The 23,773-nt window shown below is 37.9% G+C and overlaps 1 protein-coding gene and 7 non-coding genes across 8 annotated transcripts; 6 read left to right on the top strand and 2 right to left on the bottom strand.

Annotated features, from left to right (window-relative positions):
• The first annotated feature begins 4,916 nt into the window (after positions 1-4,916).
• LOC132848109 (kelch-like protein 10) lies at positions 4,917-8,776 on the top strand. Its single transcript, XM_060873603.1, has 7 exons — positions 4,917-5,067; positions 5,719-6,208; positions 6,851-7,465; positions 7,663-7,812; positions 8,167-8,283; positions 8,399-8,490; positions 8,668-8,776. Exons 1-7 carry the CDS (start codon positions 4,928-4,930, stop codon positions 8,774-8,776), a joined length of 1,713 nt encoding a protein of 570 aa, XP_060729586.1. The 5' UTR covers positions 4,917-4,927.
• A 1,714-nt stretch (positions 8,777-10,490) lies between these two features.
• Positions 10,491-10,572, top strand: trnal-uag (transfer RNA leucine (anticodon UAG)). Its single transcript has one exon. It is a non-coding gene; the product is annotated as a tRNA-Leu (tRNA).
• A 658-nt stretch (positions 10,573-11,230) lies between these two features.
• Positions 11,231-11,303, top strand: trnaf-gaa (transfer RNA phenylalanine (anticodon GAA)). Its single transcript has one exon. It is a non-coding gene; the product is annotated as a tRNA-Phe (tRNA).
• A 4,346-nt stretch (positions 11,304-15,649) lies between these two features.
• On the bottom strand, positions 15,650-15,722 carry trnar-ucg (transfer RNA arginine (anticodon UCG)). The gene has a single exon. It is a non-coding gene; the product is annotated as a tRNA-Arg (tRNA).
• A 643-nt stretch (positions 15,723-16,365) lies between these two features.
• trnag-ccc (transfer RNA glycine (anticodon CCC)) lies at positions 16,366-16,436 on the bottom strand. The gene has a single exon. It is a non-coding gene; the product is annotated as a tRNA-Gly (tRNA).
• A 2,261-nt stretch (positions 16,437-18,697) lies between these two features.
• On the top strand, positions 18,698-18,770 carry trnav-cac (transfer RNA valine (anticodon CAC)). The gene has a single exon. It is a non-coding gene; the product is annotated as a tRNA-Val (tRNA).
• Positions 18,771-18,972: 202 nt separating this feature from the next.
• On the top strand, positions 18,973-19,045 carry trnav-aac (transfer RNA valine (anticodon AAC)). Its single transcript has one exon. It is a non-coding gene; the product is annotated as a tRNA-Val (tRNA).
• Positions 19,046-21,924: 2,879 nt separating this feature from the next.
• Positions 21,925-21,997, top strand: trnar-ccu (transfer RNA arginine (anticodon CCU)). The gene has a single exon. It is a non-coding gene; the product is annotated as a tRNA-Arg (tRNA).
• Positions 21,998-23,773: the final 1,776 nt, after the last annotated feature.

Below are 23,773 nucleotides of genomic sequence, written 5' to 3'. Positions count from 1 at the left end.
AATGAGAAAGGTTAGTACCATTCCTGTTTCATTACTGTGTGGAGGTTTTATTTAAAGATGAACAGAACAGTCGATCAGGAAGCTACGAGGAAAAAACATTTAAGGAGGAACAAGTACTATCCACAAAAGCATGACCCTGTGTTTTTTAAATTTTAATCTGGTTTATTTTAAAATTACAATGAACAATGTATTTTTGTACAATGAACATTCCGGTATTAACAATGTCATGATTACACTGGTGTAAAAAATTTGTGCGTTTTTTGTAGAAGGTGACGCATTGGTCTCTGTGACTACATTCCTCCACATCTTGACCTGTTTACATGTCTAAACTCTTCAAAGGGGGTTCCTTACTTTTCAAACCTTTTTCAAATCGCTTTTATTTTTAAAAACTAATGAATTTAAGTTCAACAGATGAGTTTTACGACATAAGAAAATGAGTTTTTAAATCATTGTATTTTTATAGATGCCTTTAAATGTGTAACCATAGTATATACAACATTGTTGGTGTCTGTTAATGTCAGTGATTATGTCAACAAAATCAAGTCATATGTTAATATTGTAGAAACAAGTCACATTTAGAAATTCATGTTAGATGAATCTGTAACTCTGACAAATAAGAGGGAATTTAAACCTCTTGAGTAGCGACATCCCCAAATTCAGCTGCACTGATATTCCACCTTGTGTAGAATTAATGACATGAAACTTGTGCTTCTGTCTGCATTTTATCTCTGACCATTTTTTATCGATGTAGTTTATATCACAGACAGATACTGAACCATTTGGACCATTAACACAGCACTTTTGGAGTGCTGGAATATTAAGACATACAGCATGCACTGTTCACTATTATTAATAAATAACAACTAAAAACATTTTTATTTTATAAGAAATTATAGTTACAATAAAAAAGACAACTACTACTAAATAGACTGTGTGTTATTTATCAGGGCCTACATAACAGTTGTTTTCTTCAACTTCAATAAAATTAAAATCACTCAGGTGAAAACAACAACAGCAACAAAAAAACAACAGATTTTTGTATGTATGCATTTTATTCCCTAAACATAAATAAACATTCAGGAACTAGTTGGAAAAATAAGTAGACCCTTCCTACATCCACAGTCAATACAAGAGAAATTAGCAGACAGGTTACTAATGAAATACTTAACATACATAATTATTTCATCATTAAGAAGTGAACAGGAAAGAGATTTTTTTTTCTATGATTACAGATTCAGGAATGGTTGGGACTATTCCCTACCTGGACACTTGGGGGACATTCTGGCATTTTTTGTGTCTTGTGCCACGTGCTTTTGTTTTTGTTTTGTCTATCACGTGTTTGCCCCACACTATCCTTAATCCTGCCTCTGCACACCTGGGGCCGTTTCAGAAAGGAGGTTTAACCAACTCTGAGTTTAAACTTGAACTCTGAGTTGACAAACCCTGAGATGGGAAAATCTGAGTTTTCGGTTACAGAACAGCTTAAAAGAGTTAGTTTTATCAACTCTAAGTTGACTGACTCTGAGCAACTTTAAAAAGCCATTATCAATGGAGCGCAGATATAACGAGTCACCATGGCAACAGCGTCAGACAAAAGAAAAGTCTGCATATTTCTCGTCAGCAGAACCGGAAGTGCTTATGCAAGCATATGGAGAATATGAACATGTATTTAAAAAAAAAGCAACACTGCTTTATAAAACAATAGTGGATTTAACATCAAATTTTAAAAGATGTATTCTTGTATATATATGTATATGTATATATATATATATATATATATATATATATATATATATATATATATATATATATATATAAAATACACCTTTTAAAATTTGATGTTAAATCCACTGTTGTGTGTGTATATATATATCTTTAAAAGTTATATTTTTAATGTAAACTTCTCCCTCTAGTTACACACTTTGTTCAATTCAAGGATAATTCATGCAATTGTATATTGTTCATTTCTTGTCTCTCCTTATTGTTCAAGTGGTTGAGGTTGATGTGGGATTTAGAAAGTAATTAATAAGTAAGTAGACCAAATTAGTATGTAGACCAATACTTTCTAGAGATAGTAATTATTACATTAATCTAATTAGACTGGTTGAAGATGTAATTTGTAGTTAGTAATTGAGAACTATTTTAGAGTAAATTCCCAACTGTTATAATATCAGAGGTGAAACTGGAAGAACAGTATTTTATTTTATCAGGAAACAACACAAAAATTGTCAGAAAGCGCTTAAGAGCGAGGCACACTTTCCTAACCACTCTGCAAACAGTAGCCTTACTAATATGTTCTGCACCCCAGATGTTATACACAAAACTACAATTTGCAAAGAAACGTAAGGCAACGCAAAGCATCTGCTCAGATGTAAGAGCACGGCCGCGATGGCTGATGTAAGGATTGATGAGATTATGGATCTTATTGACTGTAAAGAAAAACGGTATCGCTCAATTAAAAATGCATAGGGATGTGACAAAAATCCACTCCGGGCTCAAAAAAATTAATACAGACTCTTCATCAACAGGATCGTCCATAAAAGGACACATCATTTCATTAATTTTACATTTACGGCATTTAGCAGACCCTCTTACCCCCTTTATACAACTGAGCAATTGTGTCCACAAAAACCTTAGTGTACCTGGGATTTGAACCCCTGACCTTCTGATCAGTAGTAAAACACCTTAACCACTGAGCTACCACATCCCACATTCTTGTTGCTGCGAACTGCGTAACTGAAACATGGGCAATGAATAAGGTGTTTAAACGTCGCTTCCTCTTTAAAAAGGGGAGGAGACCGAAAGAAACTATGGGTTTACTGAAGAAAACCTGCTCCCGACCAGGTTAGGTTCACAGAGTAAGTTACTATGGTAACTGACTCTGAGTATAAGTTACCTCTCTTTCAGAAACGGGCTTAACTTAACCTGCTTTCTTGTGTTTAACTTACCTCCCTTTCTGAAACGGAAAACCCAGAGTTTCCCTCATTTCAGGGTTAACTTACTCAGAGTTTTCACTTAACCTGCTTTCTGAAACAGGCCCCGTTCCTTGTGTTTCAATGATTGTTCTCCTTATTTATACCAGTTGTCTTGTGTTTGTTTTTTGCTGAGTCCTTGTCTCTTTGTTTGTTGTCTTTAGTGTCTAAAGACACTTTAGTTTCTAGCCCTTGTGTGTCTTCCCCAATTATTAAACCCACTAAATCCAAGAAGACAGCCTGTTCCCTGACATACAGATTTGGTATCTTTTGATATAAATTCAGTGATTTTGCTTTATTATTCAGGAACTCAGGAACACAGTGATATGAGTATGAAATTATTTTATTGTCACACTACACTGCCACGTCTCAATTAACATGTATCTGAGTTTAAATCAGGCCTTAATAGACCTTTATACTAAATTAAAAAACAATAAGTGAAATTGAATTCTCTTGTCTTTGTATTGCAGCTCATTTGGTTTGTGTGAATGATGTCGTGTTAAGAGTAGAACTGATCCCAACAGCATATGAGTGAGCTGTGTGGTCTGTGGTATAACAATAATTCAAAATTCACTGTAAAATATGTTAGGTAAATATGATATTAAACACAACAATGTTGCTGAAATCAGTCCAGTTATATATATATATATATATATATATATATATATATATATATATATATATATATATATATATATATATATATATAGTGTGTGTGCGCGTGTGGCACTTTCATTTCTTTTCCACACATAAACAGAAAATGGATCTGTGACTTACTCTTTACACTTTAGTACAGTGATGAACACAAGTACTAAACAGATCCAGTAGATTATACAGTACTTGTGTTCACTCTAAAGATGATTAGTTTCTGTTCTAAATGACTTATGGTTTTTCTTTCACACAGGGAAGAAGAAAAGAAAAGGTATGTGTATTTTTAAGGGTAAGAAAAATCCCACATTATTTTATTCCACATTAATTGTGTATATAACTACAGTACATAGAGATTGAAAAACAAGAAAACATTAAAATCTGATCCACAGTTTATTTAGACTTCTGTTCAGCTGTATACAGTATCTCCCTATGTTAATAAGAATAGACAGAGTGATACATTTTCTTATTACATTGGGCTTATCATATATTTCTACTCCAGAATAAACTTCCTACTTTTGTTTTGAGCAAGATTTTGTCAAACAAAAAGCCAGAAGATTTACCTGGTTTCTGCACTGTCACCTGACTAGCTGACATCTCCACAGAAGCCACTAATGATTGTATTAGTTGAATAGTATATGCAACTCTGAAGATAAAACGATCTGTTTTCTTGCTGTGATATGAAGTCATCAGGAAAGACAAAAGTCCACAGTCCATCAGCTGTCCTTTTTATTTATCAGGGATTAATTAAATCACAATTGTTTGATCCTCAACAACCTCTATAAACAAACTCGGGTGAGAACACCAGAGATTTTTAATGTGTAGTCATGTTTTGTCACAATAAATGAACCAGCATTCTGATACCAGGTGGGAAATCAGCAGGACTATCAGCTATCTGTATTTTGTGTTTTGTTAAGACAGACCACAGAAAGAGGAATGATGGCATGCTGCATGTTAAAATGTTTTGTTTTACTTTCTTATTGTTGACAAATCTCATGTATTGATTATATAAAATTCATTACTTTTCTTTCTTTTTTTTCATTTCTGACTACAAATTTCGGTGTATTATAATTAATTAATTATTAAAACTATGGTTTATTAGTGGCAGAAAACGACGTGATGTGGTTTGAGGCCACAGCTTATTGACGACATGACGTCACTATGACAAGGCGCCTCTAGTGAATTCGGCGCTGTTCCAGAAAGCTGCGATTTAAAACACGCTTCTTTACAAACTCACTATCAACGCTCTTATCACGCCCTGTAACACGGACGGATTAGACGACTTGTTTACGAGTATGGAGAGAGAGATGAGTGAAGACAGGAAGCTGTGCGGTTTACTGAACGAGATGCGATTGGACGGGTCGCTGTGTGACGCGGTGCTCAGAGTGGACGAAGTGGACTTCAAGGTCCACAAGAACATCCTCTCGGCGTACAGCCCGTATTTCAGGTAAAAAACCAAACACAACTTTTCATCTTAAAATGGTACCTAATGAGCAAAAACTATACCGAAGATGAAATGGTATTTACATTAGTATTAAATGAACAGATCCATAGTCACAACTCACAGCGCGAGTCTGATTTAATGATGATTTCTTAACGCCGACGTTTCCTCACAGCCATCTGACTGAAATCTACCCTGTTACACGATATTGTAATAAAACAAGTGTCAGGATGTTAAGGAGCGCATGTCCAGTGTGTGTACTGTGTAAAACACATGCGGTGACAACTGGGCTGGAAATAAACTATGAAGTGTTTGTTTTTTTCGCTGATATTTAGCTCGAGTTTAGTTTTCTTCGGCTACACCGTCTTCATCTTATCTTCATGGAAGAATATTTATATAGTGATAGATTTATTTCTTTTTAATAATCTGGATTTGCTGAATGATTCATTATAGTGTCTGAAGTACAATTAAAATGTATTTATTACAGGACTTGTCTACACGTTTGGTTGGCTATCGTCGCTCTGATTGACAGGCTAGAGGAACGCCCTCCGTTTAAACTCTCTCTAACTCCTGACTTCAGCTTCCACATCATCAGGACTCCAATCTATTGTGTGGATATATTTTTCTAATACACGTTCTTCTCTTCCTGATCTGCAGAGATCTATTCAGAAGATGTAGAAATCTGGATCAGAGAGTGTACAACATCACTGGTGTATCTCCAGAAATCATGGATCTTATGATCCACTACATGTACATGCAGGACATTCAAGTCACCACCGATAAAGTGGAGACTCTCTTGGATGCAGCCAATCACCTGCTCATCCATGACCTTGCACTGAGCTGCTGTGAATTCCTAAAGGATCATCTAAACCCAGATAACTGCGTAAGGATTTGGCAGTACGCTGACACTCACTCGTGCTACGAGCTGCGGGATCAGGCCTACATGTACACATTGCATCACTTCGAGGACGTCGTTTTTTCACAGTCTGGAAAATTCCTAGAGCTGACCATGGAGCAGCTCAGTGACATCCTGGAGAAGGATGAGCTGAACATCAAGGAGGAGAAAACAGCCTTCCAAGCTGTATTCCTGTGGATCAGGCATGAACCCAACGTCCGAACGCAGCACATAGTGAACCTGCTGCCGAAGGTGAGTGTCAGTACACCCGACCAGACCATCCAGACCATTCCTACAGTTTGAATGGAACTGAAACCAGACAGTAGACTAACAGTTAGGGTTCCGGTGATAGCGCTGACTTAATTTAAGCTAATTATGTTGTTGCAGAATAAAAAACACACTTTGTAGAAGATTCTTTGCCATTGAATTTTTAGACACAACCTAATCTGAGCAATTTAGTAGTGTTAAAACTGAAGGGAAAGTTCGATTAAATTCTCACTTGTGTAAAATAAACAACAAGGCAGCAAACTCACTGGACATCTATAAATACATAGTGGTGAAAGGCAGAAAACCTTGTTATTCCAAAACCTCTTGGTTTATAAGTATTTTTTGCTGATTTATGATGTAATCTGATGCTGTTATTGTTGGAGGATCTTTATTGTTGAAAAAACATATTATCTCACACTCTGCTGTAGAAATCAATTAGGATTTTATTGGGATCTCGTTCAGCTTTACATGTAATAATGATAAAAGTTCAGTGAAATCACACAGTGTGAAAAACAGGAAAATAATCCGTATCCATTTCCACATCATCCTACAACCGTCCAAATTTTGTCCACTTTCTAACCAAAAGTTCTGACCTTTTATATTGTGTTGTCTGTGCTGTGAGGCCAGGTGCGGCTGGCTCTGGTGACTCGGGAATACTTCCTGGAAAATATAAAGAAAAACCCGGTGGTCAGCAGTGTGTGTGAGTGTCAACCCATCATCGCCCACGCCATGAAGGCCATGTACGACTCCAAGATGGCTGAACCAAACACCAGACTCTCGGATCCGTTTACCCGTCCACGGCTCCCATATTCCGTCTTGTTTGCCATCGCCGGCTTCATTGACAAATCTCCTACGAACATCGTGGAAACGTACGACTCGAAGCTGGACAGCTGGATGTGCATCTCCAGCAGAGCAGAGCGTGCTCGAGCATATCATGGCACAGTGTTCCTGGACGGTTTGGTGTACGTTATTGGTGGCTCTGACATCATGGAGTACTTTAACTCCACGTGCACATTCAATCCTTTGGATGGGACGTGGAACGATGTGGCACCCATGCACTCGCCCCGTGGCTATGTTAGCGTTACCGTGCTGGACGGATTCATCTATGCCATGGGAGGCTTTGATGGCACCGTGAGTCTTAACACAGCTGAGTGTTATCAACCAAGCACCAACCAGTGGAGCCTCATCCCATCGATGAACGAGCAGCGAAGTGACGCCAGCGCTGCCACTTTAAATGGCAAGGTAAGCCTTCAATTCTCACACACAGAGAGTCAGCCATGATACAGTGCAGTGGTACAAGAGGGTTGATTGCTTTTGGTTAGAATATAATGACAAGCCCCAGCATTATTTAATGTTTCAGTCCCTGAAGTGACCTTGAAGCTGAACCTGGAGACACCCAGACCCTTGATTTAATTTTTGTCTTTTTTTGGTTCCTTTAGATCTACATCTGTGGAGGTTGCAATGGAAATGAGTGTCATTTCACGGTTGAGTGTTTTGACCCTTATTCTAATCAGTGGACCCTGATTGAGCCGATGCACATGCCCAGGAGTGGCCTAGGTGTCAATGTGCTGAACAACCAATTGTTTGCTGTAAGTACTGAAAATAACACACACACGCACACACACACACACACACACACACTGAAAATTTAAACCATATGACCTATGTACTGATATAAGGATAGAAATTTCATCATGAACAGTGGACACTGATCGAGCCAATGCACATGCGTAGGTGAGGTCTAGGCGTCATTGCGCTTATCAACCAATTGTTTGCTGTAAGAACTGAAAGTCACATATACACACACACACATACACACACACACACACCCAAATGAAACCATGTGACCATTGTACTGATATTAGGACTGAAATTTCAAACGTTAAACAAAAATGAGGTGGTAAATGTGAAAATAATTCTATGAATTCTATGATGTTTTATAGATCGGAGGTTTTGATGGAGTCACTCCGATGCAGAGCATCGAGGCCTTTAACCCTCGTACCAACTCCTGGAGGATTCTTTCCCCCATGTTTAACCCACGCAGCAACTTTGGCATCGAGGTAACGAACCTGGTGTTAATACAAGATTAGACCCAACTAGAAAAACATGGAGTTAATAAACTATAATCCATATACTGTCTGACTTCACCATGTGATCGTCTTCTTCTTCTTCCAGGTGATGGACGGTCGCTTGTATGTGATTGGTGGCTGTAATGATGAAGGCACAACCTCCAGGTGCGAGTACTACGATGTGTATAAAGATGAGTGGTAAGAGCTGCTTACTGTCACTTCCAGAGATCTGGGTTTATGTAGTTAAGTTTATCCTAGAAACTTGTGTGTGTGTGTATTTATTGTATTAAACTCAACCCCAGGATAAATGTGATGTTATGATGATAATTAAACACAGAAACACCACAAACATGACAAAAGTTTGATTTCCTGCAGGTTCAAGATCCAGAACATGAACACTTGCCGCAGTGCGGTCAGCTGCTGTGTGGTTTCTGGGCTTCCCAACGTCACAGACTACACCACAAAACGTGATCTTTTTCTCTAGATGCACAGCTTTTATTAACTATTAAAGCACAACTCAAGCTCAAGCTCTTTCTTCATCTGTCTTCATATTTGCTTCTCATTTAGAATCGTTTTATTATTTAATTGCCAGGTATTGTGAATGGATTTATTAATTAATTGCCTATTTATTGACATATTATAGAGTACAGATTAGGATTTAACCTCTGTCATTTTAAACATTTATTTTATTGTTTTAATCATCTGCCTGATTCACCTGTGTTTATGACACAATAGTCTGTTATCAGAAATCTGTATAAATATTCAGGGATAACAATGTTTTATTTATTTATTTATTGCATCTTTGGGAGCTCAGAGTTTATAGTTATATACAGAACAAATCAATCAGATTATGTATGAAGTATTTCATGTAAGTGTGATGAGTGAAAGGTACGAAAAGTCAAAAAATCTATTTCTATAATTGTGTATAACGTTCATTACGGGAAATGTTACTTTATACCTTTAAAACTACTCAGGTGTGTGTCAATGAATATTAAATGTTTTAAAATGAATATACATGAATATAACAGTGCATTGATAGAAGCAGGATCTGTTCTGATTGTATTTTTTTATTTTTTTTTGCTTCTTTTGCAAATCATAATGTGCTGGGTGTTAAAACACAATGTTTAATATAAAATGTGTCTTATATGTATATTGTTTTTTTTTTTACTTTTTATATGAATCAAAGTGTACAGAATACAAAACTATTTACAAAACAAAAAATATATTCAGCTGTATGAGTGTGGAGCTTCCTGGTTTGTTATTATAATAATGAAACACAAATAAATTCATTAATATTCTTTCATCACTGTCTTTTTTTTATCATTTTTGACTACATATATTTTACTGTTTTATAGTTATTTTGATTAAAACCATGTAAAGAAGGCTTCTAACACAATAAATCTGAGATTTATATTAAAATAATTCAGAAAGATTTTTCTATTTTTTTTTTTTTAAATTCTGAACAGAAACAATATTTTAGTGTTTCCTGTGTCCTGTGTCCCACAACACTTCTCTTTAGTCAGAAACCAGCTAAAGTGAAAGACAATAATGTTTAATACAATTCTTTATGTATCAGAGACTACACTGAAGCTGAGAGTAGAAATAAAACCAAACACATGGATAATTATTTTCAGTACCTGAGCTTAGTTCTACTTTGCAGTGTGTTATGTTTTGCTCACAAAAAACATTTCTACAAGGATGAAGCTTAAAAAAACAAACAAGTAAACAAATGCAACAATAAAAATGCTGTAATGGATATTCATTTCTTTTTGTAACCAGACATACAGGAAGTGATTACATCTGTGCAGGACGTTAGGCCTGTTTAGGTTCTTGAAATCACTTTGGAAAGGAAAAATAATGTTAAACAGTTAAGGACATTTTAAACAAAATAATAAAACTTTAGCTTGAGCAATTTTAGTTGATTTTATTCAAATTAAAGTTTTCATTTTCGTTCCCTGTAGAGATTCTAATCCCTGATTCTAATCAAACAATAATAAACTTTATTAAGCTTCCTGTTAACTGAGTCTGTGCTAGAGTGAGGTGTGATAAGCTAGCACTGGATCTGCATCTTTCACAACTCTGGGCTGTATTTCTGTGCTGGTTGGACACAGATGCTTGTTAGTTGACATAAGCAAGTTTATGCTAGAATGTTCCTTCTTGGTGGAAAGCAGAAGACTGTAAAGGTCTGCGTGTCTGTGGGTAGCGTGGCCGAGTGGTCTAAGGCGCTGGATTTAGGCTCCAGTCTCTTTGGAGGCGTGGGTTCAAATCCCACCGCTGCCAGGGAAATGTTTCAAGGCATGGATTTAGTGTCCTGTCTCTGCTAAAGTGGGGTGTGATAACCTAGCAGTCTGGATCTTAACTTTGGTAGATATTTCTGTGCTGGTAAACTTACACGCTCACACTAGCTTGCATCCTGTTTCCGCTCTTTGGAGGCGTGGGTTAAATCCCACCGCTGTCAGAGAAACTTTTTTTTTTTAATCTCACCTAAATGTCTGCTCAGTCAGTGTATTTGTATTTACAATGGTAAAATTTTGTTGCACAGTAACTTACACAAAGCACAATGGAGTTTAAAATATAACTTTATGTAATATGTTAACACTTTATGTAAATACTCACCAAGATGGACATTCTTTGACATTATTTTGTGTGCAGGATTCAAGAAACGATCTGTGTTGTTATGGAGGAATTTTTTTCAACTACCCTATTATAGGCTAACCTGCAATTTTGTAAACCTACCTCAAACAAGAGGCTGAGGCTATAGAGTGCCAATGAACTTTGCAAAGTGTTGTGGGGTCTTAACAAAACAAAGGCTTTACAATGTTTGTGGCTCCCATGCCCTCTAGATATGAATCTTAGGAAAAAGAGATACCGGACCCAAAGAGACTCACGCGCTCACACTCGCGTCCCGTTGCTAATGCTCACAGCATCGGGTCCTGTTGCTGAAATAGCTCAGCTGGGAGAGCGTTAGACTGAAGCTCTAAAGGTCCCTGGTTTGATCCCAGGTTTTGGCATTTGGTTTGCTTCTACAGAGGTGGTGTATGTTTGTATCATTGGCTAGGGAGTGCTGATGAACTTTGCAAATCCTTTGTGGCTTTGGATCTTGGTGTTCTTGACAAGACCATTTTTAAGCCTGTTTGGTAAAGGAATTGTGCCAGAAAGCTACGTTTAAAGACACCGTGATTTACTTTGGAAGCTTCTTTGCCGGAGGTTGCAGTAGATGGACTGGAAATCAGTTCCGAACAGGTCATAACCAGGTCCTAACACACTTCAAACAATTCCTAACATAGGTCCTAACAGGTCGTAACAGTTTGTAATGGCAAGTCCTAATAATTCCATAAAAACAGCATCAGGATGAGCCGTTTCTAACGCTCTGATGACGTCATGGAGTTTACTGAGTGCTGCCGTGGCTCGCGAAGGATGTAAACAGGAGGCAAAAACACAGCAGTAAATTCCCTCGGTAGATATAACGACGGCACTTCAGCAGTAGAAACTCCACATCTGACGAACAGTGTTTATTAACTGTCTGTATATCTCCACACCACGAGTTGTTGACAAAACACACACACCTCCCCCCATTCGGTCGCCTCGGTGAACAGAGTGAGACTGTGCTGTTGGGGCTGATGGGCGATGACCAGATGGAGCAGATGACCATCCCTGAGAAGAAGGACCTGGCGATGATGGGTGTTGACTCTGCTGATTTAAAAATCCAGGCCAGTTAATCCACACAGGATCATGCTTTACACTAGGCCACGATTCACATGCCACATGAGCTAGGCTGGTGCCAGGTGCAGCTACATCCGCATGTGATACCTCAGTCCTTGCATGTTTGCGGTGACGAATTACAAAATTTGCAGACTCCTGGAACTCAATTACAGTATGTCCATGTTCCACGGGTGCGGTTGGGAGCCCTCTAGGGTTTGGCAGTAAAAACTTTGCCACACTTATCTGCTCGGGAAGCAGTCAGTTCCTTTTTGCCAATCAAGCAGCCTGACAAAACAAATAAATTAAAAAATAAAACACTTGCACACAATTTTTTTAAATTCCAATATAAGATAAACATATCTTTTAAATATATATGATTTCTCAGTACAATAAACTTATAGTTCAGTACACAGACACACACACACACACACACACACACACATATATATATATATATATATATATATATATATATATATATATATATATATATATATACACACATTTGTGTGTGTGGGTGGGTGTGTGTGAGTGTGTGTATCTGTATAATGCACATATATTTACAATAAAGTGCTCAATATGTTACGGATTCACCAGGCTCCACACTCACTCTCCCGCAACGCTCCGCTTCGCCTGACTACTAATCACTGTCACCTGTTCACAATCACCTGCTCACAGTATATAAGGACTGACACATTCATTCATTCCCCATCCGGTCTCATTAATACATGCATCTCTTATGAGTGTATTGTTACTACCTGCCTGACTCTACTAACCCTTTGTGCACTTATTCGTCTCTCTCCAGTTATCGTCAACATCGTCTTCTGTCATCTGTCAAGTTAAGGATTGTCTCGTCTGTATTCTGTGACTGTCAGTCGTGTCTGTGTTTGGAGTTGCGTTTCTCATCATCATCATCCTCTTTATCCCTTCTATTGTTCATACTATCTACCTGGTTATTGTTACATAACAATAACAATGTGTTATAATAAACACATCTGGTTGTTACTCCGTTGTCCTCTCCATCTGTCTCCCATAACACAATAAGTGTATATTACATATTTATTTATTTATTTTTATTATTGAAGTGAATGTAGGAAAGAGAAATCCAACTCACCAAGAAGAAACTGTTGTGTTGTTTATTGTTACTAACACTAAGTTGGTCTGGGCCAGCAGTTCCCTGCAGTCTTCAAGGAGCTGCTTGATGTGACTGTATGTCATTACAATTGCCTGGGGAAAGGGAAAGGATTTTCCTTTGCTGTCTTTTGGCCTATTTCTGGGTTCCCTGTATTCCTTCAAAAGCTTGAGGGCAACACATTCAGAAATCCTATTTTTATCAAGTCTCTGGGCAGCCTGGCCATGAGTCATAAACAGTCTGTAGATAAACAGTATAATGTATGATCAGTAGTTTATCACTACAATCATTTCAATAACAGCATCACCTGAATATACTTAAAATTATTTCAGAAAATATGATTCAAATAAGACCATTTTTGTTAACAAACGTACTATGTTATATTGAAATATTTACACTTATACATTGTCTTGTATGGAGCCTGGCAAGTTTTAAAAGAAACCGCAAATCCCTCACCATTTTGATTCCTTGCATACAAACTAATTAATGACTGTTGGGGTGGAGGTATGCTATGGGGACTGGTAGCTCAGTGGTTAAGAACTTGGAAGGTTTTCAATTCAAACCCCAGGAACAAGCAGCTACCACTGCGGGTAACATAGAGAAAGTAAACTAACAAACAAGATAATTGATTTTGCTATTTTGACATGACAATTTACAATTCCAAACAAATTTGAAAACTGGAAAAATACTTTTACAGCCTGTATGTAAATGACAAAATGTGTTAGTAAAAGTCAACTCACCTCTCAGCTGCTTGTTGACCAGGGGCTGAGCCACTACGCTATCGTGAAGCTCTCCATGGACCTGGCAAGGTCTTTTTTTTTGCATTTAAGTGAATATCTGAAGGGGGTTTGGTCAATGTCATGCAGGCAATTATACAACCTCAGGATCTCTGCTATGTCCTTGGTAGATAAAGCAGTGATGGTGCGGTTGAGGCTGACAAGGTACCCTGCCAAGTTATCCACTGCGTCCCATCCAGGAACACCCCTTGAATCACAACGACTATCCTGAAAATTAGAAACAAACAAACAAAAAAATACAAAAGTAATTTCGGTTAATGGTCTGTGATAAATTATTGTTCACATTTCACAATTTACAGATGATCAATCTTTGGTAATTTTACCGGAGCTGATGCTTCAGGCACACCAGAGTAAATACTGTATCCTGTGTCACTGTCAGTAAGTTGAGGGCCACTGCTTCCAAGAATGGTTTCCTAAATTATTCATTTGAACATTGGAGACAGGAATAAACTTACAAGCCATGCTGAACAAAATATTACCTGTTGATTCATTATGCAACAACTTGTTCAGAGCAATTGTGAATTAACTTTTCTTTGATAAATTTATAACAGATGATCAAAAATTGTCACATTACTTGGAATGAGGAGTCAGTCATGTTAGGGCTACAGGCGGTGTGTGAAGAGTCCATGCTGATATCAGTTACATCACAGACTGTGACATCCAAACACTCATCCTCCTGAACTTCAGCTTGCACCTCTGGCAGAGTTATGCCTATTTCAGCATGCTGCAGTGGAGCCAGCAGATCACCTCTGTCTGACTGTGCCAGCAATTACTCCACAGCAATAGGCTCACCTGCCGTAAAAAAATCATAAATCATTTAGAACATAGAGACATAGATAAAGCTGACATACCTAACCTAGGGCATTTGTTGAATGTATGTTTTTAACAAACAATCTATTGTTAATTATTTGCCATTTAAATCACCTATTTTCAAATTTGTAGAAAAAAATGTACAGTAAAATCACACATACCGTATGTGATATATTTTTTATGTATCTCTGTACGATCTGTGCTGATTTTGTTACCTTTTTTTTTTGTCTATGATCTTATTTTATGACTCAGTTATTTTAGACACTCAGTCGTTAGCCCACCGTTGATGTCCATTGTTAGTGTATTTTTTTTACCCATGGACAACACCATTTGTTGTTAGCCCACCTGTATTGGCCTCTGCCACCAACTCTGTTAACACCTCTGATGTCCATTGTTAGTGCCTTTTGTCACCCATGGACAACACCTTCTACTACACATACAGTAGATAATAACAAAGACGATATATTTGGGTGTGAATACTCCCTGAATGTCTCAGTAAACTCTGAAAAAGCATTGCTACTTGAGCCATGATTCTATGTGGTACTTTTGTCATTATGTGGATATAACGTATGAAATGGAGTGAAAATTAAATGTCATTAATTCTTATAATCATTCTTCTCACATTTATTTTCTACAATCTAACTTCAGTTCACGACCTCACCATCTGTTTCACCAATTCCCTTTGTCTCCAGAATGTGCGTACGCACGTCTCAAAGTTTGCTTAAAGGTGCGCACATTTTCCCGTCAAGTTTGTTTTTTATAGATCACAACCTTTGCGTGGGAACTGACGTACGTACATTTCCAGCCCCGTTTTGTGCGTACGCACGCTTTATAAATGAGAACCCAGATTGAGAAGGTGATAATGAGCAGCAGTGAACAGAAGCACTTGCCAGTTCCTAAAGAACACCTTATAAGTTGACCCAGATGGGACTTGAACCCACAATCCTCAGCTCCGAAGGCTGATGCCTTATCCATTAGGCCACTGGGCCTGCAGATTATTATTCGCATTCACTCCAATCCTTCACCATATAGATCTGAAAAGCTCTGGAAAGCAACAATTGAGCCTTCTTCAAATAAGATGTTTAAAGAAACACATCCCCAAAACATTCTGTTTAATGCAAGAATAAAAGGCAGCTTGGCAAAATCCAAATCTTGCTGATACCACTACATTTTGGAGAGCATGACTTAGAATAGATTCAGCTTGTAACATATGACAGAAAGTTCCATTTAGAGGCTCAAATTGACTCGGCGGGTACAGCACTTATGAAGACTTTTACGGCACAGTCTGAAAGGCAGCAAAGCACAAACCTGCACCACCCGGGAATCGGAATAAACGGCAGGCAGGAATTAATGGCTGCTTTGGAAAAAATTAACCTTACTTATACCACTACCTTTTTAGAGCTTGACATGGAATACCACCAGCTTGTAACATTTGACAGAAAGTTCTATTAGGAAGCTCAAAAAAGTGTAAATCTTGCTGATACCACTACATATTGAAGAGCATGATGTGGAATAGAATCAGCTTGTAACATATGACAGAAAGTTCCTTTTAGAGGATCAAATTGACTTGGCGGTTACAGCACTTAGGAAGCCTTTTTTTGGCACAGCTTGAAAGGAAGCAGAAGACAAACCTGCACCAGCCAGGAATCGAACCCGGTTCACAAGAATGGGAATCTTGTATGATACCACTACACCACTGGTGCACTGTGCACCAGGCTCTTTTGCTAGTTATCCGAGCATTTATTGTTCAGGACCTGCAGGATTCTTGAACTTCAGGGTGCCTTCTTAAGAGCTAACTAGAAGTGCACCCAGATGCTACTCCAACCAACAATCATCATATGAAGCTGAAGCTTTACCTGTTAGGCCTTCAGCTTTCATTTTTTGATTTGTTAAGTTTTTGACAAAACAGACAATTGGCTGAAACATAGTCTTAGTCACACACAATTGGTTGTAAATGAAAAAAAAAAAACAAGAACAATATTTCACTACTGATTAAGATTGTGACAAATTTGTGTCCTTGTAAAAGAATGCTGATGCAGAGGGATTTGTGATTTCATAGGAGATGGTGTATAAGTGTAAGTATATAAATATTACAGAATGTAACTGTAATTACACCTTCATATTATTTTATCATAACTGAATTTTTATTTGAGAATTGACAAACGTTGTATTAATAAAAAAGTTAGTATGTGATTCTCATTTTCTGAATTAATATTTAGAATATTTTTGTTGATGCTGTTATTGAATATGATTGTAGAGACTACTGATCATTCATTACACAAACAATGCATCTGTTTATCCACAGACTGTTTATAACTCAATGTCAATTGTGATGACATACAGTCACATCAATCAGCTGCATGAAGACTGCAGAGAACTGCTGGACAGGACCAAGATGGTATTATTAACAATAAACAACACTAAAGTCTCTTCTTGGTGAGTTGGGCTTCTGTTCCCCACATTCACTTTTTATTCTCATCCATTCATCTTCTACCGCTTATCCGAACTACCTCGGGTCACAGGGAGCCTGTGCCTATCTCAGGCGTCATTGGGCATCAAGGCAGGATACACCCTGGACGGAGTGCCAACCCATCACAGGGCACACACACACACACTCTCATTCACTCACACAATCACACACTACGGACAATTTTTCCAGAGATGCCAATCAACCTACCATGCATGTCTTTGGACCGGGGGAGGAAACCGGAGTACCCAGAGGAAACCCCCAAGGCATGGGGAGAACATGCAAACTCCACACACACAAGGCGGAGGCGGGAATCGAACCCCCAACCCTGGAGGTGTGAGGCGAACGTGCTAACCACTAAGCCACCATGACCCCCCGCATTCACTTCAATAATAAAAATAAATAAATATGTAATATATACATATTGAGCACTTTATTGTAAATATAGGTGTATTATAAAGACACACACACACACACACACACACACACAGACACACACACACACATACACACATACCGGGACACTTTTCTGCAAGGAGTGGAGCTTCCCCAGCAGATCAGTGTGGCAAAGCATTTACTGCAGGATTCAAGAAATAATCTGTGTTATGTTATGGAGGAATGCACAGTGCATGTAAACAGTTTAATTGCTGAGTTTTACAAGTGATTTTAACATCTGTTTCCTTTAGAGAGAGAAATACATGAGTGTTATAAAGACACCACAAACTACATGGTGTTGTAAATACAATTTAATTATAAGGTCTAATATAAAATGATTAATCCAGAGCATACATGTGTGGCTGCATGACCTGTTTTACAGGGTTTTATTTATTAGTGTGTTAAGGTTTTTCTCTTCAGTGAACACAAGATGGCGCAGTCACTTATCTTATAGTGGGTCAAGTACTAGAGCACCACACAACCTGCTCACATTCTGAGATGATGGATTCTACTTTTCACACTAAAACTTTTGTGACATAGAGTATACTTGTTCTTCTATCATACATACTGCTGATATAATATCCTAACCCCTGCCCTGGTTACTGTTAGTGCCTAAGCTCATTTCACAGATATCATTCTGATTAAACAACAGTGTAAATAAAGTGTATTAGTAAATAAAATTTGTTTGGATAAATAAGCATTGTGTGTTAATTGTTCACTTTCCAAAATCGTGCACTGTACAAAAACTAGTTTTGTTATATTTTTAAAAGATACAACCATGTGCCCCCATTATCCGGCACTATAACCCTCTACTTATTTTTCTGTTTTCCTCCTTTTCTTTCCCCCCTCCAGGCAGTCCCTTTTGCCCTGGCTTTGTTATTAAAGGATGTGCATTGGACAGGAATCAAACCCAGGTCAACTGCTTAGAAGGTAGCTATGCTCACCACTATACCACCAACACCTTGACTGCAGTAATCCCAACTTTGGTGACTGAAAGTTGATGTTTTTTAGTTACTTAGATGTTTCCCAGGCCTCAGCAAAGGGTGGGCAGGCTTTGCTGTGGTTTCTGTAGTGTAGTGGTTATCATGTTTGCCTCACACGCGAAAGGTCCCCAGTTTGAACCTGGGCAGAAACAAGGATTTGGGCTTTTCATTTACGGGAAATGAGTTGAATTTGGCGCTCTGTGTCGGCCGTTCCTTCTGGAACACCAGCCTGATTCCCACATAGCGCGTGGCTGATCATCTGCTATTGCGATCAAATGAAGAAACAGTTTCTTTCTTCCTTTTGTCGGTCCCTTAATTTATTTTCAGAATGAGAGGCCAAAGTTGTGCTACGTAGTTTCTGTAGTGTAGCGGTTATCACGTTCGCCTAACACGCGAAAGGTCCCTGGTTCAAAACCGGGCAGAAACATGCTGATGCGTTTGAGCTTTGCTTCAGTAAGCAGCCTGTTGTTTCAGCTCGCGTGACACAGTCAGACATTGAGACTCTAACCGTGATAGATGCAGTTTCTCCACAACAAGGTGCCTCCCTTAAAATTCGCTATACTGCATGAATGAGTGTTTGTTGTAGCTGAAACAACGTACAGAAAACTTTGAAAAAAAAACAACCACCCACAACAAAAGTGAATATCAGAAAGAGCTCTTACATCAATTCACTTCTATTAACTATACTATTCTATCTATAATTTCAGAAGCATCGGTTGCATGTGTGTGTGTCTCTGTGTGTGTGTGTGTGTGTGTGTGTGTCTGTGTGTCTGTGTGTGTGTAAAGATGTACAAAAGCCTGGAGAAGTTTACAAACGCCTAAGATTAGCAATAGGACGAAAAAAGGAAGTGAGAGGAATAGAAATACAGGAACGTAAAGCAGAAGGTAATGTTTTTCAATATGCGATGATACAACGGTAATTGTAGAAGGGAAAGAAAGTGTCAAACATGTTATGGAGATTATAAAGGAATACTGTAAAGGCTCGGGAAGTAAATTAAATGAGGACAAAACAGTATACATGAGGTTTGGGAAGGCATTGATTTTAAGGGACTCTTTTAACTTTAAAGAAGTAGATGAAATAAAAATTCTAGGGATTTTGATTGGTAAAAACAAGAAGAAAGTAAGGGATGAAATGTGGGAGGAGCTTTTAACAAGAATAGAATGGAGACTAAACTTTTGGAAACAAAGAGCACTGAACTTGAAAGGGAAGGTTTTAATTTTAAATGTTTTAATGGTGTCTAAGCTTTGGTAGGTTCTATATGTATATGATATGCCTGTTTGGACAGAAAAGAGGCTGAAAAAATGCTTTTGTGACTTTTTATGGGAGGGTAAACCAGCAAGAATAGCTTACAACATGATCTTAGGGGTGGCGGAGAAGGGAGGCTTAGGTTTAATGGACGTAGAACAGAGCAAAATGAGTCTAAGAGTGAAAGTAGTCAAGAAATATCTACAAGAAGAAAAACAATTTGAATGAAAAAAAAAAACAATGAAATATTTTATAAACAAATGTGGCAATTTTAATTTGGACAAGGGAATTTTATGGATGAAAACAAAAAATTGGATGACGGAAGGATTACTGGAATTTTATAGAGAAATGTTAAATGCCTGGGGAAAGCTGTTAAAGATTATTGAGCACTTTCCACAAGGGAGAGAAAACTTTTCAAATCAACCTCTGTTCTTAAACAAAAACATTTTAAAACAAGGGAAAGTAATATTTTTTTAAGAAGTGGATGGTAGCAGGGATAACAAGAGTACAGGACGTTTTATATCGTCGCTGTCGGGCGGAATCCTCGTATCTCCAAAACCGTTATTTTTCAGGAAATTAAAAAAACGCCGTACCTTATCTGCAGTGCACAGGGTTTAGTCCGCCTTGCAGTGGATTGTCTTGCACTAAATTTCTGTCCTCAGACGAGCACCAGAACTAGCGGGGGTCAAGATTTTTTTTCTTTGAGCCCAGTGTTTTGAAGACATTTACCTCAGAAGACGTGTTGATTCGTGTTGATTTTTATTGAGGAGAAATATGCCGCGAAGCTCTCCCGCGGAGTGAAGAAGAGGTGGACAGTTGAAGTGTCCAATGGAGTTATGAGATTTGCGCTCAAGCTATTTTCAAGACTTTAGATTGGTTAATAACTTGTAAAAATAACAGACCCACGTGGGGACTGACCAATAGCATCGATATGTGAAAAAATATGAAATTGACCAAATTTGGACATACGAGGTTTCCGCCCGACAGCGACGATATGAATTTAAAAAGGAGTTTCTACCAGAACAGTTTTTTATTGATGCAATGGAAGAAGCAAAAGAGGAATATGATCAGAAAGAACTGAGGGACGAATATAAAATAATCAAAAATGCATTACCAAAAGAGTGGATAAGGAAATTGACAACATGGAAGCAGAAAAAGAACAGATGGAACATTTATCCGAAAGAAGAAGAAAAATTGTATGGTTTTAAAAGCTGTACAGTTAAAATGTTTCATGAGATTTTTAGGGAAGAAATTTTTAAGGAACAAAATACAAATGAGTACTGGTGTAAACTTTTGAAGGATTAAAAAAAGACATATGGAAAAATATAAAAGGGAAGTGTGAGAAAGTGAATCTTTATATTTTATAAGGCCTAAAGCAGTATTTACAGACGTAATCTTAACCAAGATAGAAATTGAACAAAGTCCAATGTGTAAAATGTGTCAGGAAAGGGAGGAAGGGTTTTTACATCTGTTTTTTCATTGCAAAGAATTGGAATTGTTTTTTAAACAATGTAAAGTTCTAAGTAAAGTGATGTGTAATGTGAAAGAAATTACATTACAAAGTAAATTACAAAGTAATGTGAGTGGGGACTGGAATGAAAATGATTTGGAATGGAATAGAATGGTAAATGTTAGGTCGAGACAAAAAGAAGTCAAAACAAAAAGTTTGTACATTTGAGTATGATGAAACCATCCTCTGCTAAGAGCAGCCTACTTTCTAATAAAAATGAAATGGCTTAATGCTCGTATTTGTTGCAGTGTACCTCTTATATGCCTCCGGCAGAAAGCTAAAACGGCAGATGTTTAAAACAGCAGTGACCTAATGGCTAAGGCACTGGCCACGTATTGTAGGTTTGAGTCCTATTTGGTGGGTGTGCTGAAGCAGAGTGGCGCAGCGGAAGCGTGCTGGGCCCATAACCCAGAGGTCGATGGATCGAAACCATCCTCTGCTAAGAGCAGCCTACTTTCTAATAAAAATGAAATGGCTTAATATTTGTTGCAGTTTAGCTCTTAGATGCCTCCAGCAGAAACCCAAAACACCAGCTGATTAAAGCAGCAGTGCCCCAGTGGCCTAATGGATAAGGCACTGGCCTCCTAAGCCAGGGATTGTGGGTTCGAGTCCCATCTGGGGTGTGCTTAAGCAATGTGGTGCAGGAAAAGCATGCTTGTAGCAAAACCAAGTGATCAATAAATCATAACCCTCCTTTCCTAGGAACAGCCTACATTTTAACTAAGAAGAAAATAAATTTCAGAATGGTTGCTATCAACCCTAATCATTGCAGGTCATCGCCACAATCCTGGTGGCCTATACTGGATGAAGCTTGGTCTCTTGCATCAAAGACAATGGGTTTTGTCCAAAGACATTATTAGTAATGTAATTTCAAATTAGTAGACATTACTAATTACTAATTAGACATTAGTAATTTATTTAGATATTTTGTTGTTTCCCAGGCATCCCATGTCCAGGAAAGCAAATGGGTTTTGTCCAAAGACATATCAGTTTAGCTCTTAGATGCCTCCAGCAGAAACCCAAAACTCCAGAAACTTAAAACAGCAGTGACCTAACGGCTAAGGCACTGGCCACATATTGTAGGTTTGAGTCCTATTTAGCAGGTATGTTGAAGCAGAGTGGCGCAGCGGAAGCGTGCTGGGCCCATAACCCAGAGATCAATGGATTGAAACCATCCTCTGCTAAGAGCAGCCTACTTTCTAATAAAAATGAAATGGCCTAATGTTCAGTATTGTTGCAGTTTAGCTCTTAGAGGCTTAAAGTTCTGAATTGTTGCTGTCATCCCTAATTGTTGCCGGTCAATGCCACGATCCTGGTGTCCTACTGGATTATTTAAGTTTTTCAATTCAATTCAAGTTTTTTTGTATAGTGCTTTTTACAATAGACATTGTCTCAAAGCAGCTTTACAGAACAAACATAGAACAGAAGGTAAGCATAAGGAATAATATAAAGAATTATTATAATAAAAAATTCAAGATTATTATTAGATATATATAGTTCACAATGTGTATGTATTTATCCCCAATGAGCAAGTCTGAGGTGACTCAGGCAGCAGTGGCAAGGAAAAACTCCCTTAAATTTGTTAAGGAAGAAACCTTGAGAGGAATCAGACTCAAAGGGGAACCCATCCTCATATGGGTGACACTGAAGGGTGTGATTATAAATATACAATCAAACAAATGCTGAGATCTCCTCTTTAGTATCACAGAGTCCAACTGGAACAGAAGTCCTGAGTTTTGTGATCTCAGAGAGCACGAAGGACTGTAACATGTTAGAAGTCTAGTTAGATACATGGGAGCTAAACCATTAAAAGCCTTGTATGTAAATAGCAGCAGTTTGTAATCAATTGTAAACTTAACAGGTAGCCAGTGTAGAGATGATAAAATTGGGGTTATATGGTCATACTTTCTCGTACTAGTGAGAACTCTTGCAGCTGCATTTTGGACTAACTGTAGTCTATTTATTAAAGATGCAGGACAACCACCTAGTAACGCATTACAATAGTCCAGTCTAGAGGTCATGGAAGCATGAACTAGCTTCTCAGCATCAGATACAGACAGGATGTTTCTCAGCTTGGCAATATTTCTAAGGTGACAGAAGACCTTAGAAAGACCTACTGTTTTTGTAGTATTGGCAATATGATTTTCAAAAGACAAGTTGCTGTCAGATATAACACCCAGGTCTTTCACTGTTGAGCTACTGGTAATAGTACATCCCTCTAAATAGAAGTGAAATTGTGAGAGCTTCTATGTACTGGTTTTTGGACCTATAAGTAGTATTTCTGTCTTATCAGAGTTTAACAACATAAAATTGCTGCTCATCCAGTCTTTTATCTCTCTAAGGCATTGAGTTAACTTGGACACTTTAGCTATTTCATCTGGTTTTGATGAGATATATAA

This window comes from Tachysurus vachellii, chromosome 7 (genome assembly GCF_030014155.1).
Source record: "Tachysurus vachellii isolate PV-2020 chromosome 7, HZAU_Pvac_v1, whole genome shotgun sequence".
NCBI lineage: Eukaryota > Metazoa > Chordata > Actinopteri > Siluriformes > Bagridae > Tachysurus > Tachysurus vachellii.
This window is presented reverse-complemented; position numbering and strand designations above follow the sequence as displayed.